Source organism: Lipomyces chichibuensis (genome assembly GCF_038497645.1).
Source record: "Lipomyces chichibuensis strain CBS 12929 unplaced genomic scaffold V1513scaffold_59, whole genome shotgun sequence".
NCBI classification, from domain to species: Eukaryota; Fungi; Ascomycota; class Lipomycetes; order Lipomycetales; family Lipomycetaceae; genus Lipomyces; species Lipomyces chichibuensis.
This window is the reverse complement of record NW_027117511.1, coordinates 41,013-58,777: the sequence shown is the minus strand read 5'-3', so window position 1 is coordinate 58,777 and position 17,765 is coordinate 41,013. Positions and strand designations below refer to the sequence as shown.

Below are 17,765 nucleotides of genomic sequence, written 5' to 3'. Positions count from 1 at the left end.
AGGATCTCAGCCAGTTCCTCTTGGCTCTCTGCAGACTGTGTCGCTTGCCAGGCGACTTAGTTCTCGATGTCAAGTTGTAAGGGCAGCAGCAGCAGTGGGGAAAGATGGCCATATTTATAACCAGACGAGCGCGCTAAAGCGGGCAAGCGCCGTCAGCATTCGAATGCGAATTAATTAATTAATTGCATGATTAATTTAATTTGTTGTCTTCTGTGCGAATCTCCGTCCGAGCGCGTTTCAGTATCAGACTTATGGGACGTCTTGCAGCCGGCAGTGTCGGATTGGGGCTGATCCGCAATGACGCGAACAGCAACTCACTATTGGCTAAACCCTCTGGAGAACTCGAAATTGCGCTGTCTCCAGGATTCCATATTAGCTGGGCCACTGTGGACGTTTAGAGCTTCGCGAATTGTGGATGAGAGAGGAACGCGTTGTTGACGCGTCCCGGAAACGCTGCGACGGACGCGTCGTGGACGTGTTCCAGAAACGCTGCGGCGGACGCGTCGGCAAGCGCGCGAAAGCATCCGATCTGTGTAACTAACCCCAGACTTGTCAAGACACTCATCGGTCCGAATACAAAATATTAATTAATTAATCTCCATGAATAGCCGAGGTTCGTTTTCGGCGCGAATCCCCGTCCGAGCGCGATCGTTGTTGTTGCACGGCGAATGCGAAGAGGCGACTTGCGGCCGAAAGTATCCGATCAGCGTATGGAGAAGACGCTGTCTCCAGACATTGTATATCAGCTGGGCCATTGTTGATGTTTTAATAATAATAATAATAATAATAATAATAATAATAATAATAATAATAATAATAATAACATCGCGAATTGTGGATGTATTGTCAACGTGTTCGGGCAGACACTTGACGCCGGAACGCGTGCAAAGGCAGCATATATTTTAGCGCCGCACGTTGCGGATTTGCGCCGCATGGGTCTGACTGGAAGAACCTAGTCTCGTGATCTGTGCGATCTGTGCTACACACAGGGTTGTGTAGTTAGTTGGCCATCTTCTATGATAGTAACGACAAAAATCCGCAGCAGGTGCGGCTCAGTAATAGGAGACGTTTCTCAACCGCCGAATAAAGCGACACTTCTCGGCCCCAAGTGCTGAGTTCACTCCATCACATCCGACAGAAGAACTAAACAAATCACTTCCGCATCATTTTTGCGCCACGGATGCTGGATTCCCTCATAGCGCCACGGATGAATGCCGGATAGAGTTCCTACCTAATCTTATTATGCAGTAATGGATGAGTTCCGCTTCTAGCTCCTCGAAAGAAGAGTAGTAGATGCCGCAGACATTCGTTAAGCCATCACGTGCGTTTGTTGCATGTCCGCGGCCTTTGATAATAACAAATACCTCTAAGCTAGGTCATATTAACCTAACAGAGCGTCTAGAGAGGATGAAGAGGCCTTGCGGTCCGTGAGCTGGTGTGGTTGCCGCCGGAGCACTCCAAGACTACCGCCCCTTCCTTCCCTTAATGACCCTGACCTTCCCCCCTTGAACCTTGAAGAACCTAACTCCTCCCCCCAAAAAAGTTGGGTCACGTGATTTAATTTTGGTGCGTGCGTTTGTTTACCATGTTTTGTTTACATGCCCTGATCTCGTGTCTCTCACCTTCCCGTCCTTGTTGCAATTCTCGCAATCCAATTTTTCTTCTTGATATATCGTCGTGTAAATCAAAAACCTAACCCTTCCCTTTCGTTCACTGCACCCACATTTTCCATCTTCTTCCATCCTCCCTCAGACAGACCGACACGTTTCCTCCACTGCTAGAGATGGATGAGCCATTCAACTCTTCCGACATAGAAATCTCACCTGTGCAGAAGAGGTATGCTAATGCAGGTTCAAAGAGCATCACCTCCATGAGGGATGCGCTGTTTGAAGATCGCATATCCTCGAAGAAGAGGCTGCATCGCCTTACTGATACTCGGGGAGCTCCCGCAACCCAATACGGACGTTCTCTCTGGCTAAATCGGATTAAAAGCTACACAACAAATAACAGAATTCCGTAAGTTCACAGTTCCTATTTCACATTAGCGTTCGAGAACTCCTCGATATTACTCCACTTCACTGAACTGATCGCGATTCCTAGTGTCGACCCACAGACCGGCCCAGATCATGTCACAATAATTCGTTTCATCGATACAGCGGTCAAGCATATCAAAGGTCGCGGCTCTGAAGCACTAGTGCCCTTACGCATATCTATCAAGAAGGGAATCCTAAGTTTGTTCGCGGCTTTAGTATTCGAATACCCTAAATTCAACCTAAGCAAACACGAGTGTGCCAGGATAGATGCGGTCATTGACGATCTCTCAGACGAAGGGAAGCTTTCTCGAGGCAGAAGACGGGAAAAGTTTCAGTGGATTGGTGTGAGCATTGTCGAAAAGATGTGCAGATGCTGGCTACAAGCAGCACTAGATGAGGGTTGCTTATCATGGGATATCATCATTCACAAGGCCCTGACCGTTGTTCTGCAATCCGCCTTAGGTTGTCGGGGAGGGGAAATAACATTGAGCAAAGGCTACACAGCGGAATATATGCGATGGAGCCATATGGTGATGAAGCTTCCTCCAAACGAGAACACGATCGACGACATCCAGCTTACTTGCCTCTTGAAATTCGAGAAAAAGAAGAAGTAAGACAGTTTTCTGATAGTTTTCTTGTTATGGAACTAACAAGACCTCTAGACTCGACACGAATGAGGATCGGGATGTCCCTTTGAAAGCCTTGCGCGATCCTTCACTAAATGTCGTCTGCCCAATCAAGCTACTTCTTATACAGGCTCTCCGCTCTGGTAACATCTTGTCAATCGATGATGCCTTAACGCATGCGTCTTACCGACACGACCGGATGATCCAATGGCTACATCCGGAGCGCCCGGTCATTCCCCAATTGAACAAATGCAGTGCTTTTATAGCTTGGGATTTACCTGCTCCAACCGGACAAGTAAACAGAACAACACAAGACTTAGGACTTATGGCTGGTATCCTTGCGAGTCTAGTTTCTCACGATGTTCGTCGGGGTGCTTTCAGAGATCTTGCAAATATGAGGTCGTCCTCTGACCTCCCGGTTGGCGTTGCTACCAAGGAGGTTGCTCGAGTGATTGGACATTCCTCGGGAAGCTATCTTAAAGGCACCACGGACAAGTATGTAGGAGACGTCGAGCAGGATACCTATACTGCTAGAGCTGAGCAGATGTTTGCGAGCAGGAAAGCGCCTGCAATTGGAAACAAATACAAGAAGAGACGACTTACGAAAGGCGAAATCACCACCTACTGTAAAGAAAAAAATGTTGATCCCGCATCCAAGAACGCAAGACAGAGAGCTGGCGAGGCGATCCATGGCCAGAGAAAATTGGACTGGATGGAGTCGGAGAAAAATCAGGATACGACTCCATCCACAACCTCGCGGGCATCCGTGTCAACTCCAAGTACTGCTTCCAGGAGTACTACATCAAGTCTATCCATATCTTCCCGGAGTTCTGCAACCTCGCCCACACCCTCTCTAATTGTCACACCAACCGACGACGGCAAGTCCTCTTCAGTCATTTACTTGAACTCAATAACTGACAGGTGCCATCAGAGCCACTCCCTACAACAGATTCTTCAGTGAACACTGCACTAACTTCACTGATCGATCCGCGTCTTTTCCTCCTCGATGGAAATAACGCGGTTATAGAAGATACCGCAGCTCAGAGACTTGATTCAATTATATACAATAACATCGAGGACCTCGGTGAAGACGAACAAGCCATGGGCTTGGATATATTCCTCGAAAACGTAGAACAGAACAGTAAGACTAGCATCTTGGCACTCCCAGGGCGAGCATTCGTTGAAGCATTCTCCAAAATCAATATTGTTCGAAACATCCCTCTTCAAGGCCATATAAAATCAATTCACCAGCACTTCCCAACACATTGTCCGATGGGAAATTCAAGAGACTATCCGACTCTATTCGTATACAAATGCGGGAATTGTCACGACTACAGCACTCAGTCGAAAAACAACCTAGAAGTCCACGAACTCGTATGTAAGGGTGAAGACCGAAAGGATAGACAGGAGAGGCCGTTAATCTGTGAATACGAAGGTTGCGGATCAGCTTATGCGAGCTCCAAAGCTCTTCAAGTACACGTTGATAGTGCTCATTGTTGGGAACCCAGAAAGTGTAACATTCCAGGATGTACCAATGATCGGGTTTTCCGAACCCGTACTGATCTCTCCAACCACCTTTCGCATTACCATCACCCTATCGAGCCACCAATGCGATGTTCTTTTCCCGGATGCACATCAACAACTCTTTGGGACCAAATGCATAAGTACAAACAGCATCTGAAACTTCGCCATAATCTCGCGGTTTTGGCTGCACAGAAGCCGTACTTACCGGAAGACATATCACTTCGAAAGGTATCGGCAGCTGCTTCTTTCCAACCAACTGCATGCTTTATTGGAGGTTCACCAGCTTGCAAGACTATTTGGAAGAGGCCTGAAAGTTTGACACGCCACTTGACAAAGGGAATCCACGCTTTGAGTTTGGAAGAGGCCCGAAAGATCACCAGGAAGCGCAATCATGAAGAACCCGATAAGGAGGCAGAAAGTCTTGTAGATGGAGAAGATGATGGTTTAGAGAATGTGCACACACTCTAAGATGTTTTTATGAGAAAAGGTATAAGAGACGTGTCCAGTGTTTCAAGCTGAAGATTAATAACAAAATATGATTATAGAGATATTGCTTTGGCCTTTTTTTTTTACTTTTGCTCTGCGTGTCCAGTGTTTCAAGCTCAAGATTAATAACAAAATATGATTATAGAGATATTGCTTGTCTACATCGATATCTACGGGATGAACCTTGGAGAAATGGGTCTCGTCTTTCTTGCTGTCTTGATGTCATGCACCATTGCTGCAATGACTTTCGCTGCGTACTTATGGTTCTACCTCGAGCCCGATATCATGAAGCACGGGCTTCGGGCACAGGAACATCGTCTCGTCCCATCCCTATTTGCGGTTTTCGGCCCCACGATCGGTTTATTTCTGTTTGGCTGGACTGCTCGCCAATCGATCCATTGGGTGGTACCGACCATTGGGATTTTAATTTACGGTGGTAGCGCGTTTATAATCCTGCAATGCATATTCGTTTACCTCCCGCTTACGTACCCCACTTACGCCGCTTCACTGTTCGCGGCAAATGACTTTTGTCGTTCTGCATTCGCATCGGGGAGCATTGTATTTGCCAGACCGATGTATCTCAATCTCGGGATTGGCAAGGGTATCAGTCTTCTTGGAGGTCTTTCTGTCCTCGGCATCATTGGCATATACATTTTATACTTTTACGGAGCCAATTTACGCGCGAGATCGAAGTTCGCTTTAAGTTGAGTGCGAGGATGTATACTTATGGTGGTTGCGAAGTCTTATTGTTGGATACTGTGAATGTCGTGTAGCAAAGAAATACAGCAGTCGTCTTTTCAGGATTGTGAGCTCCAAGGTCCAGGATTCACCTCTTCAGTATTACAGAGCAACTGGGACTTGTTTTTGTTGCAAGAATGCCAGCAGAGCTGTAGAAGCCCATGATCCGATAATCATTGAGAGTGTCAGCCGTCAGCGTCACCGTGATCATTTTCTGTCAAGGTGTCACACGTGGCATGCCCACTACCGACGTAGTGTTTGCCACAGTAGATCCTCCGCTCCGGCTTTCACCTATATCCGTCTTGGTTGCGAGTTTTCTCAAGAGCGTTGATGGTGACGTCATCTGTACGTGACGTACGGCTGCGGATACACATGTGAATATCCGCGCAGCTTATTTATAGTTGTGCTCAAGCAATTTTTCAGGGGCTCCAGTGACGTAGCACACGAACGCTTTTGTAATCGTCGTATACAACCCACCTTTGAGTGTTGCCTCACAGCGTGCGGCTCGTTACTATGAAAGAGATCTCGTCGCCCCGTGATTTCAGCCCCCGGAACACAGCTTATATGTTAAGCGAAGCGTCAGTGATCATAATTTGGATGGCAGGGACTTATCACGCTTACAGCCAGACAGAATTCTCCGGTCTGTCTCATGGCGATGAATAAGCAAATTGGGGCGATTACTAATGTCCGGAGAGTCGGGGACGGTAATAGGTTTACACTTTGTCCTCTGAACAGAATACGCCTAGTCCAAGTTGCTCTCGGCTGAATGCGACGACCGCAACTTTCGCTGACGGGACTCGACTCCGTTCGCTTCAAGGATGTGATGTGTAGCCGCAGATCCTTGTTTGGCAAGAATATGGCGGATGCGCTTAGTGTCGTTGGAATACTGCAGGGTGGAGGTCCACGAAGAGGGCATGGATAAATGGTCCAGTCGGTAAACCCGAAACCCTGTACACGTTTCGCGCGATCGCTTGCGGCCATTCTGGCATTGGCAGGGGCGGCCGCCTAACATGTTACTGAGATGTGGAATGTCCGATAGAAAATCTCACATCCTCATAAGCTGACGGTGGGCAAAGACCATTAGCATTATGACTAATCGTAACTGCTCAAGTAATCCAACGGAGGCAAAAATTTTTGTCGTACGTCAAAATTGGATGTGGATGTGGCTGGCCCGAGCTGTTCCGTCTATTTGTCAGAACTTCGGAGCAGCGCCACCTCGTTGCAAATGCGTACGGTGACGTAGTTACGCTTATCGAACTCCTGAAATGGCCATATCGTAGATACTCTGTAATTCAGTGCCGGTAATAACCTTATATAAGAATGCCATGACTTTGCTAGTCGTCCACGTTCAGTTATAACTGGCAATACTCATTTTGAATGTACCACAATGCACGTCGCCTTGTTTCGTAAGTGCTTCTGATGATGTGTCTGCGGAGTCGTACTAATATTCGTGCGTAGTCGATAGTCCGGTCGTGTCCGTCGGCTCTGCATTGACTGGTACAGTCAGTATCACTCTGAAAGAACCGACTAAAATTGACGACATCACTGTACGCTTTAGAGGAGTTTCAGTCACTGCGCGAGAAGAAAAACACGATAATCATTCGCACCGGATTGAGGAGGTGCACACGCACGTCGACATTATTACGTCACTTTTTGATCGGCCAAGAGGCTCAATATTACTCCCTGGCGAGCAGATTTTACTATTCGCGTTCCAAGTTCCTGTATTTTCAGAGTGCACATGTCTAGCACTAGCAGCCGTCGATCAGCTCTGCAGGAACAGTCAGCGGACTTCCTGCCAACACTCAGTGGACGATGCTGACTTAGCAAGGATTGGTCTGCCACCCACTTTTCACGCCAACAGTAACATATATGTCGATTATCGTGTGATTGCTACCGTCAATCGCCCTGGAATTTTCAGCTCTAATAAGTCAACATATTGCGCAGTCACCGTGATTCCTGCTTTGGTCGTGGATGCATCAGACAAGCTTTATGTTCGCAACAGTGGGAATAATTCCACAGAATATAAGGACGTTATTCTCTCAGCTAAATGTGGCAAGTTACCAGAAGAGTATTTTGTTCCAGGGGCTTTGCCAAAAGTATCTGGGTTGAAAAGGCTGTTTTCGATTTCGTCAAAGCATACATATGTCGATGTTCCTTTGAAAGCTGAGATGGTACTATACAGCAACGAAGCTTCTCTTTTGGAACGAATTCCACTTGAAATATACATTTCAGTTCAAGTGGACGACATTTCGCGAATAATTGGGATCTTAAATATCAAGCTCACATCAATAAAAATTATCTTGGAGTCAACAGCTTCAGGCTACGTTTGTGGACATCACTTTCACGCGCAAGGCAAGAGCGTGATTCTTTTAGAGAAAAACAACCTTGACGTTCTATTGACTCCTGGGAAAAGTGAAGATCACGTACCACGCTTTCGGATCGACGACAAGATATTTGAATCGATCGAATTGGGAAACGATATCACTCCAGATTTTGATGTTATGAGCCTAGAGCATCGTCATAACATCGTCGCCGGCATTGGACTCTCGTTTAATAATGGCGACTCTAGAACTTTGTGGATTTCGCATGCCATTATTGTCCATTCGGGAATATACTATGACTTAGACATGCACATGCTCTCGCCCCAACTCTATCAGGGGGTCGGCTAAAACTATGAAGTATTGGAGTATCTTAATTAGAGTACTTTTATGAAGCGTCCGGTTATAGTAGCGCAAGGTAATGAACTGAAATCTTGTCAACCTCAAATTAGATTGAGCTTGTTTTGTTAAGGGGTATGGGGTATGTACGGCAAGGACGAAGTTTATTCGCCTTCGCATTCTTAAGCATAAAACATCCCAAATATTCGCATTCGAATTGCGAATATTCGTACGAATGCGAATATATTTATCATTCGTGTCCACCAGTAGATACCATATTTAAGGATCAAACGCCAACTACACGTTTGCTGACACAAGGATCGCCACAGCACCATGAGAGGAAACTTCCGCGACGGACGGGACAAATTCTCGCCACTGTCAACTGTTCGACCTCAAGGAGAGGACCAAAGGAATGCGGATTGTTGGACGGGTACACTTGGTGGCGTAGTCTGCTGGCCAGTCTGCAGTTGACGCACAGTGCGTCCATGTAGCGACGAGACGGGCTGTAGAAAACTAAATCGTTTACACTTTCAAGATGAGCCAACGAAGTACAGAGCAGATATAATCGTTCAGTGACGGTCGCAGACACGAGAACGAGAGCAATTTTGGCATAACTGTGAAGTCGGTCGATCTCATGAGACCGAACGGAAACGGCCAATCACATCAATGAATACCGTTTTGGATAAAACGCCTTCCGCTAACATATTACTCAATGAGTCAACTCCTCTTCCCTTCCATCTGTCAGTTCACTAGCCTCCACTTCTCCTCTCTTCTTCGCAGTAACAGTTATTCTCAATTTCAACATGACGGACTCCACTGTAAGTACTATTTTTTGGATAGATTGAACCTCGGATTTGGAACTCTGCTCAGGCGGGTGTACGCATTTTGTTCGACGCCATTCTTTACGGCAAGCAAGCAATATAATGATTTAATCGATATAATCAAATATTTGCTTATGATACTGTTAAATAAGCAATTGTGTCCCACATTTGCCTGAGGCAGTTTTTTTGTCAGATATGATGCGCACTGGTTATACGCTTCTCCATCAGTGGTATTACATCATCAATGCAGTTGTAAGGGCACTGCTCGTCTTGGCTGCGTTCTATCCATGCAATTGGAATTGTCAACGCTAGCGTTGATTGTTGCATGGGCTCTTAGTGATGAAGCGACATAGCAGGACATTCAAGTGATGTTGCCGGATAACTCTTCTAGCGCAGCGCTCTCTCACTTGATGTTGTAGCGGGCCCTCCAGAGCGATCAGAGAGAGCCAATGGTAGCGGATTATCATTCTTTTTGTTCCGCGCTAACGACGATTTTAGCTCCTGATCGATTTCTTAAGTCAGTTTAGTCAATTGAAAAATTTATAGTGATATGCTAATATTGTCCCAGTTGGCGGTGTTTGCGCTGCCATCTCGAAGACCGTTGCTGCTCCCACTGAGCGTATAAAGCTTCTTCTCCAGAACCAGGATGAGTTGATCAGGCAGGGCCGTCTTGATCGACAATACGGTGGTATTGTCGACTGCTTGAAACGTACTACTGCCAACGAGGGTGTAGCTTCTCTCTGGAGGGGTAACACCGTTAACCTTATCCGTTACTTCTTTGCACAGGCGCTTAGCTTCGCCTTTCGGGATCGTTTTCAAATCATCGGTTTCAACAAGGAGAGATACGGCTACTGGACGTGGTTCGCTGGTAACCTTGCGTCTGGTGGTGCCGCTGGTGCTACTACCCTTCTCTTCGTCTACCCTCTTGAATACGCCTTCACCCGTCTTGCTAACGACATCAAGTCCTCTGCTAAGCGTGGAGAACGTCAGTTCGACGGTTTGGTTGATGTTTACAAAAAGACGCTTGCCTCTGACGGCCTTGCCGGTCTCTACCGTGGTTTCGGTCCTTGCGCTGTTGGTATGGTTGCTTACCGTGGTTTGTACTTCGGCCTCTATGACTCTATCAAGCCTGTTCTTCTCGTCGGTTCCCTTGAGGGTAACTTCTTCGCCACTTTCTTGCTCGGCTGGGCGGTTACTACGGCGGCTACTATTGCTTGTTATCCTATTGACACTGTTCGTCGTCGTATGATGATGACTTCTGGCCAGGCTGTTAAATATAAGTCCTCGTTCGACGCATTCTCCAAGATTATTGCTACCGATGGCGTCGGCTCTCTCTTCAAGGGTGTCGAAGTTAATATTCTCCGTGGTGTCGCCGGAGCTGGTGTCATTTCCATTTGCGAGCTTCTACCTATCCTGTTTGGCAAGAAATAGTCAGGTGGCTCTGGCTAAGTGATATTATCGGCAGTGTTCGGAGGTCGAGTAGTTGGGGCGCGGTGTAAGTGAAGTTGCTGCGTCTGTCATGGCACGGTCCTTCTCGTAGAGCGGTGGCGATGGTCGTCTTGGCAATCCTGCAGTTCGCGTTGGCGGTCGTGCGCCTCAGGCGCCTCCCTATTTAATAACGAACGAAATCTCTACTCATGGCCGATTTGGTGCCGATTAGATGGCTCAGCCTGCGAAAATGATTTCTGGAGAGGGGATCTAGTAATTCGTCATAACAATAAAAGACTGAGTTTTTATGTAGCCGATTTCCGGCACTTCCTGGTGAATATAACTCATCTATTTTCGCCCAGTTCAGGGTTCGCGGACGGAGCGAATTCTAGTGTGTGGAAGATTTTTGCTTCTCGAATTGTAGGCATCTAGTGGGTTCACTCGAGAATGTTGTAGACGCACTGGGTCAAGCGCTTCCACAGGACAGTCAAATGTATCTCGGTGCGCATGACACGTTGGGTGGTTCAAGGGTGTGTGATTAGCCCTCGGGATGATGCTCCTGACGCTGCGGCGTGGCTCATGACATTTGTAAGCTGAGCCGCACGACCGTACGATTAGTCACTCTTTCGTAATCTGCTAGACCAGGCGCTTTTCCACTCAGTTCCGAGTTTCGTCGCCTCAGGGTGTTCGCCTACTCTAAAGGTATATTGCATAGAGCAGAGGAAACCTATTTTTGATAATATAACTCAACTACGACCTTTATTTATAATTGAGATTAAAATCTTGGGTTCAGGGTTCCAGGAGCGCACCATTTTTGAAATAGAGTTAAGGAAGGTTTGTAAAATCAGGGACAATTTGGCAAACAACCCTGACCTCAAGCCAAGATCCACCAAGGTTTGATCGTCAAAGCAAAAAGTATGCGATAACGCAGCCGTCGTGCGTTACGATTCGATAACAATAATAGTAATTAACTTCTGTCTGAGATATTTTGTGTTTAGGCAAAAGTGATCACTACTGTCATGTTGCCGGGGTAATTAGTAGTCAAGAGTAAACTCTTTCCTCCTACGTTTCCATCTGTCTGGGAAATGATAGGCGAGGCAAGGACAGTTGCGAAGTTGTTTGAGTATGGGGTCCCATCCAGAATCTCTATGCCCGGACTTGACCAAGGTCCAACAGGCGTCGAGGCATATCGAACACGGACCAAGCGGTTGTCGACAGCGGTGTAGACGAGCAGGTACGCGTTGTGATACTTTGAGTAGAAGATCGAGGCCGAAACAAAAAAGTCGGGGCCGTCGTAGTCAGGGACATCATCGAGCGTGAGGATGGCTGCGGTCTGTCGGCGCGACGTGGGTAGAGGTTCCGTACTCGACCAGGTTTGCGTGCCCTTGTTATAGTATTTCCAGGTTGATTTGTCTGCTATCGATGAGGCCGGTGCGGCCGCGACGTGAACGTCCTTGTGCCAGCCGTCGCCTATGGTGAAGGTGTCCCAGCTGTAGAGGTAGGTTGTCCCCTGGACTGTCAGAGTTGCAAAGGAGCCGTACTCGTACTGCACATTATATTTCTGATATACAGGCGCAGGACGGGTGACGGTGAGAGTATTTGTCATCGAGTCGAGTGTGTATATAATCATCGTTGTCCCTGCATTACTGTGACAAAGACTGCTCAAGGACTTGACGTCCCAGAATTGAATCGCAGATGAGCCATTGATGAACGAGGAGTGAACTCGAGGATAGAACGTAGTGTTCTGATTGTAAGCGAGGGAAATGGCTTTCTCCGTAGAAGTGAGAGGAATGACGGACGACCAAGAGAACTCGGGCCTGGTCGATAGCTCACGGATCGAGGTTGGTGGCGAAAATGTTAACTCTATGGCGACCGAGGTAATGGACGAGCTGATTAAGTTAAAATGGGATGAATCTTGGATGGTCGTTTGTCCTGCGAACCAAAATGTGCGGTTCTGTATGGAACACAATGTTGGAGGGAAAGACGTCTTAATAATGTATGACGAGTTGATAGAGTTGTCGTTCAGATTCCCATAATTTGTTACGCTCGCGACTTTAAACTTGACATTGCGTGGTGTCACACTATATGACGGAGAGTCCTCAAAATGAGGTGTGAGGATAGAGGGCACAGGGAAGCTCGTGGACACTGGTGTCGCGGTCGCGAAGACGAGCTTCAATAGAGTGATGAAGATAATCAAAATTGAGTAAGCCATTGCTGACGGCGGTAGCAAAGTTGGTCAACTAGCGACGCTTCTCATCTTATAGATTGATTGGTAGTGTTAGTTAACCTACACGTGACTTAATCAGTAAAAAATGTGGTCGGAACTTAACTAAGCCCAATAAAGACAAATAGCTGCAAACTGACCTGACTTGAGTGTGACTTTGTGCATTTGGCGCTGAGACATCATCACGAGTAGCTCCACATGAATTGTCAGCAACATTCTAAAATTGCTTTCTGCGGTTAAATATGTCTCAACATCCTTCGGCGATCCCCGTTAAGTCTAGAAGAGTGTATTTTGCAGGTCTGGATATTGTCAATATAAAAGTCTCGTTGGGCTCCTGGTCGAGGTTATGCCTAGTATAATGTGGGTGCTCATGTTTCAACAACTATTAAACCTGCCCCAGCTCCAGCTGGTACTACTAGCCGTCGTCTTGATTTCGGCATCGACAATATCGGCTGCCACTACCGCCGCGTCTACCGCGTTCCCAGTACCTTCGATCGTCACGCCTCACTACGATACAGATCCTCCCTATGAAGTTTCACCACCAGCTCATACGGGGTTCGTTGTCGCCTATGTGGATGATTGGGGCTACTTAATGGACTGGTCTCGGTCACCAAGAATCTCAACTGAGCGACAAGGCATTGCCACTTTCTGCTCCATTCAGAACCGGGGGTTCTGGTTCTTTGGTAATACATCCACGCAAGATACGGTCACTCAATACACAACATTCTTCTCGAGTTCTATCTCTCTGGCAAAGGACTTTGCCCACCCTGGCTGGATCGTCGACAACTATGCCGAATGGCCATCGATTCCTCGCTCGCCCGAGGAAACAGAGTTCGAAAGTATATACGGCATGACATTTGGCGCCATTCCGCATACCCACTGTGCCGTCATCGCACCCAGTAAAGCCATTCAATTCTGGGACATGCGGCTCGACGTATGCGGAGGCCAGACGGACGGAACGTCTCTGGTCGTTTACGAGTTCTTCCCGGCTTATAACGCCTTGCAGATCACCAGGCCAACGATGATAACCTTATCGCCGAACGAATATCGATACGGCTCCTTCGCGACCGTTGTTGTTAAGGGGATTGTGTACATGTATGCGCTAGAAATTAGCGGAAGTGGAGCCGACCAGGATGTGCACGTCGCATCGGCTTCGGCAGCGACGATCGAAGACAAGTCAACTTGGCGTTATTGGGATCAAGGTGCAGGCACTTGGTCGTCAGTTGAGCCACTACCTACCACACGGAGGCAATCGGCTGCCGTTATCTCCCTTCCTCCTGGAACATATTTCCACGATGGCGGCTCAGTGTTTTATTCAGCATATCACAACTCGTATCTGCTATTCTTCCTCACACAGGACTCTGTCAGCCTGCGAGTAAAATACTCGCAAACTCCTCTCGGACCTTGGAGCACCAATGACTATATCGTTTACACCTTCCCACAAAAGATTTCCACAGCGCTTGTAACGCCTGTGCCGTTCCAGAATGGTACAGCGATTGCGGGCCAGACCCTTCTTGTGTCATGGATTGCGCCGAACTCATATGTGACGAGTGTAAAGAAGTTGAACTTTGCTTAACATCCTGGATCTAATTGTCGCTAGCCCTGATCCGGCTTCTCATGCCGCAACCAACTTGATTGAAACTTGATAGCAATGTTCACGAATAAAATATCTTCATCCCACTCATTATTCCTATTTGCAGGAAACTCCCCAGTGTCGAATGCTATATTAATTCGTAATATTGAGCAGACGCTAACCCAATAGTTGAATTTCAATCCAACTAAATCATATCACCTTATGCGCTTCAATCGGGTGATTTTGATGCTGCAATATTTGTGATCCGTTTGAGATTTTGTGAGAGCGGTGATATTAGACATCGGTGCTGCTAGGGATCGGCTAATCTCAGCTTCCCATCCCGATCTGGTCTGCGGCTGTGCCATTGACTCCGCTTTTACAAGGCCATGACCAAGGCATGGCCGGGCCGGCCAGTGTGTGAAGTAGTATGAGCCATATGGTAATACATATTACCATATATGGCCGATCACGTGATTCATTCCGTATCCATATCCAGGTAAAATATCCATATCCATATCCGTATCCAGATATATTGGCTTTATCCATATCCGTATCCGTAGTATCCACGGATAGATCACGCGATTATAAGCCTTTGCTCAGTCGTCCAATCGTATGATAACAGTGAATGTCTATGTTAATAATTATATTTTTTAATGAAAAAACTCAAATGTGGGTTTATTTGTATTAAAATCATAGCAAGAACTAGGCAAAGAAAACCAAAGGCAGGAACAATTTAAAAAAAAAGAAGAAATAGCGACACGCGCCGAAGCACGAAGCTTTAAAAAAATAATTGCAACGTTCAACTTCCCTAACTGTGACCTCAATACTACTTATCCGAACTGTTATAGGAATTCTTTAGCAATGTTAAGAGCCTCATAGTTTCCCCGTTCATTCGGTGCCTCCGCAGTCCCAACAAATCCCTACCGCTGCTGAAGAGCCCCTCACAAGCAACTTCAGATGCTGGCAGCAGTAAGAAATCCCGAGCAGCTCTTGCCATTTGGGGTACTCGCCTTTATGGGCGTTCCACCACTCAAAGAGCCAGTTCTCATTAGCCTTAGTATTAGTATTTGCGAGGCTAATGACACCGCCATCAAAATACCGATCAATATCCGACTCGTCGCGGATGCGTTGAAAACCAGTCTGCGGCTGAGGTAAATGGAACCTAATCCAAAAATGTCAGGTGACATCACAATCAGCGAATATAGAAGTGGAAATTAAGTGGAATTTAAGTGCGTGATAGGTGACGGCAATCAGGACACCGGAACTGCAAAAACAGACCCTTAGTCAGTGGTATCCGTGGATATATGTGGATATTATCCACGGATATGACTAATCAGTCTTGTCTTATCCGTATCCGTATCCATATCCTTGTAATTCGCAAAGGAAACGAATGAAAAAGGAGATTCATGGAGGGTGAACCAACCATTCCTCTTTGGGACTAGCGTAAGTATAGGTTGAGTACCTTAGGCACCGATGGTTGGTTTACTATCCATGAATCTCCATGAAAAAATGGCGTTTCGAAATGGAATCATCAAGGCTTTCGGAGCCCAAACTCTACTACCCTAGCCCATTCAGGATCCCAAGCCATATATTATACGCCATGGGAATATCGCGTCGCCGATCCGTGCCAAAACCCTAGTCCAATGAAGCTGCCCTCCACGCAACCCCAAATACCAGGATTCTCTTCGTCACCTTCGTCAGTGTATTTTCATTAAGTCGCAAGGAACCTACATTCCGCTAGGCATCTCTTTATGAAATTCGGACGCAATAATTTCCGGAACGGCTGTCTCTCGCACGTGCGAGATCGCCAGCCGTTGAGAGTCTTGCATCTTCCTTCAGTAGCCGGTCAGATGAGTGGGCGCCGAATTTCCTTTGCCTGGTCGCCGGAATTGACTACATCGGATGAGAAATCGAATAGGGTGCCAGCGGTTGTGCACCCAGGTACTTCTCTACCGAAAGACAAGCATGATATGTCGAACTATGCCAAGGCACTTCACCTGTTGAAGAACAATTCTCCAGAACAGCGATTAGATGTTCACTTGCCTTATTCTATGTACTTGGATTTGCAGAAAAGCTGGTCTAAGTTTAAGGAGGAGATGGACATTCGCGAGGAGCAGAGGTATTAGCGTGTCCAGAGTGCAGCTGACAGGTCGACGGTGTAGGTATCCACGCTTGTCATACAATAGCTTAGATCAGGTAGCGACTGTGGTTACTATCCAAAGAGCTCTCCATGAAGTTGCGGCTTATGAGTTTGGCGTTGAAGTCCGTACAGGCGTTCGTGAATACCTCTCAAGTCACGCGCCTCAAGAACGCAACAGGATTGTGGGGAGGGGATCTGCCACCAAGAAGAGCACTCACGGCAAGTACGCTAAAAGTTCGAAAGAGCCTGATGGATCATTCTTCTATGATGATGACGATGCTGGACTTGTCCTGCGGGTTGTCATTGAGGCCGGACACTCTGAGCATTATGGTAGACTTCTTCGTGACAAGGACATGTGGATGAAAGGTATGAATGCAAAAGCTGTGGTATTTATATGCCTTAAAGAATCACCAAGGTTCATAAATCCTCATACGCAGTATGAGGACATCAAAGATGTCGATCTAGAGGTGGCAAGAATGAAACAGCATATCCGCAAAACCCTGCAAACGAACATAGAACAAGGCTTTTATGGCCCCGTTGAATATCGCAATCACAGATGGTTTGGGAAAATGAGTAATGCCTTCATTGAAGTCTGGCGAGTGGGCATGAAGGATCCTGTCAGAAGCGTGAGTAGCAATTCTGTGTGATCATCTCGACTGTCTGCTCACGTTCATACTATTTTAGTGGCTGATTAAAGATGGGCGGTAAAGATGGGCGGGCGCATGAACGTCTACGTACGACAACGGGACTTAAAATAAGTGATTTCTTAGGTGATTGTGAATCTGGTCGGGCCAATATTCCAGATAGTGACGTTTATTTTGACGCATATCAATATGTCCGTAGTCTTGTGCGTGGCATAGAGATGACTGCAGAAGACAGATATAATGATTTCATAGTTGAGACATATTGATTTCATTGGTATGTGCCCGACCATTCAACAAATAGTGTGAGGACCCGGGCTATCACGGGTCACCGGTGTTGCTTATTGAACCCTGAACCCTTATCTTTGTCCTGTCCGCGTTACCTGTCAGAGTGTGTCGTTTCGTTCGTTTTCTCTCTCGTTCCCCCTTCTTGTCTTTTCCTTCTCCTTGTCGATACTACATCTTTCAGGTAGTTTATATAGTAATCGATAACACACTTTATCTTTCCTTATCGTAGGACCTTGACAAAGTATCGACCATTATCGGTTGCTTAAAAACTATCTACCCGACACCATGGCGCCTTTGAACCAACCAAGGCCCTCCCTGGCTGCTGACCCCAGACTCGATTTAATGGATCAGACAGTTTATCGAGGACGTGACGGAACCCTGAAACCCTGTACTTTAATAGAGTGTTTGAGTTTGAAATTGGCGTAACTTATATGTTTCACATGGGGCAAATAAATTCTAACCCTACTCAATGACAGCAGGACGCAGACATTTTGGTAGGGTTGGGGCTTGATTTAATTAACTCTCGGTCATTTGACCGTGCATATGCCCATAATTCAGATCGTCTCAGTAACAATTCTATAACAGA

General features: G+C 46.8%; 7 protein-coding genes across 7 annotated transcripts; 6 read left to right on the top strand and 1 right to left on the bottom strand.

Annotated features, from left to right (window-relative positions):
- The first annotated feature begins 1,627 nt into the window (after window positions 1–1,627).
- V1513DRAFT_453526 (uncharacterized protein) lies at window positions 1,628–4,825 on the top strand. Its single transcript, XM_066899251.1, has 5 exons — window positions 1,628–2,016; window positions 2,101–2,643; window positions 2,696–3,537; window positions 3,591–4,670; window positions 4,729–4,825. Exons 1-4 carry the CDS (start codon window positions 1,784–1,786, stop codon window positions 4,649–4,651), a joined length of 2,679 nt encoding a protein of 892 aa, XP_066750863.1. The 5' UTR covers window positions 1,628–1,783; the 3' UTR covers window positions 4,652–4,670; window positions 4,729–4,825.
- A 25-nt stretch (window positions 4,826–4,850) lies between these two features.
- V1513DRAFT_453525 (uncharacterized protein) lies at window positions 4,851–5,532 on the top strand (the record flags this gene model as incomplete). The annotated part of the gene is made up of 1 exon (XM_066899250.1): window positions 4,851–5,532. A coding segment is annotated over exon 1 (511 nt), but the record flags the coding sequence as incomplete, so codon positions are not given.
- Window positions 5,533–6,682: 1,150 nt separating this feature from the next.
- Window positions 6,683–8,274, top strand: V1513DRAFT_453524 (uncharacterized protein). Its single transcript, XM_066899249.1, has 2 exons — window positions 6,683–6,813; window positions 6,866–8,274. The coding sequence occupies exons 1-2, from the start codon at window positions 6,795–6,797 to the stop codon at window positions 8,074–8,076; spliced, it is 1,230 nt and encodes a 409-aa protein (XP_066750861.1). The 5' UTR covers window positions 6,683–6,794; the 3' UTR covers window positions 8,077–8,274.
- A 513-nt stretch (window positions 8,275–8,787) lies between these two features.
- On the top strand, window positions 8,788–10,632 carry V1513DRAFT_453516 (mitochondrial carrier domain-containing protein). Its single transcript, XM_066899248.1, has 3 exons — window positions 8,788–8,882; window positions 9,384–9,402; window positions 9,454–10,632. The coding sequence occupies exons 1-3, from the start codon at window positions 8,868–8,870 to the stop codon at window positions 10,314–10,316; spliced, it is 897 nt and encodes a 298-aa protein (XP_066750860.1). The 5' UTR covers window positions 8,788–8,867; the 3' UTR covers window positions 10,317–10,632.
- A 437-nt stretch (window positions 10,633–11,069) lies between these two features.
- On the bottom strand, window positions 11,070–12,663 carry V1513DRAFT_453515 (uncharacterized protein). Its single transcript, XM_066899247.1, has one exon. It carries the CDS (start codon window positions 12,523–12,525, stop codon window positions 11,308–11,310), a length of 1,218 nt encoding a protein of 405 aa, XP_066750859.1. The 5' UTR covers window positions 12,526–12,663; the 3' UTR covers window positions 11,070–11,307.
- A 13-nt stretch (window positions 12,664–12,676) lies between these two features.
- Window positions 12,677–14,217, top strand: V1513DRAFT_453514 (uncharacterized protein). Its single transcript, XM_066899246.1, has one exon. The coding sequence runs from the start codon at window positions 12,884–12,886 to the stop codon at window positions 14,111–14,113; it is 1,230 nt and encodes a 409-aa protein (XP_066750858.1). The 5' UTR covers window positions 12,677–12,883; the 3' UTR covers window positions 14,114–14,217.
- Window positions 14,218–15,861: 1,644 nt separating this feature from the next.
- On the top strand, window positions 15,862–17,384 carry V1513DRAFT_474750 (uncharacterized protein; the record flags this gene model as incomplete). The annotated part of the gene is made up of 3 exons (XM_066900193.1): window positions 15,862–16,229; window positions 16,273–16,876; window positions 16,948–17,384. 3 exons carry the CDS (start codon window positions 15,862–15,864, stop codon window positions 17,158–17,160), a joined length of 1,185 nt encoding a protein of 394 aa, XP_066750857.1. The 3' UTR covers window positions 17,161–17,384.
- Between the last annotated feature and the right edge of the window lie 381 nt (window positions 17,385–17,765).

Coding starts and splice junctions, on each gene's coding strand:
- V1513DRAFT_453514 (XM_066899246.1), top strand. CDS start 12,884: ATGCCTAGTATAATGTGGGTGCTCATGTTTCAACAACTATTAAACCTG.
- V1513DRAFT_453515 (XM_066899247.1), bottom strand. CDS start 12,525: ATGGCTTACTCAATTTTGATTATCTTCATCACTCTATTGAAGCTCGTC.
- V1513DRAFT_453526 (XM_066899251.1), top strand. CDS start 1,784: ATGGATGAGCCATTCAACTCTTCCGACATAGAAATCTCACCTGTGCAG. Junction 2,017..2,100: donor ACAACAAATAACAGAATTCC/GTAAGTTCACAG, acceptor CGCGATTCCTAG/TGTCGACCCACAGACCGGCC. Junction 3,538..3,590: donor TGTCACACCAACCGACGACG/GCAAGTCCTCTT, acceptor AGGTGCCATCAG/AGCCACTCCCTACAACAGAT.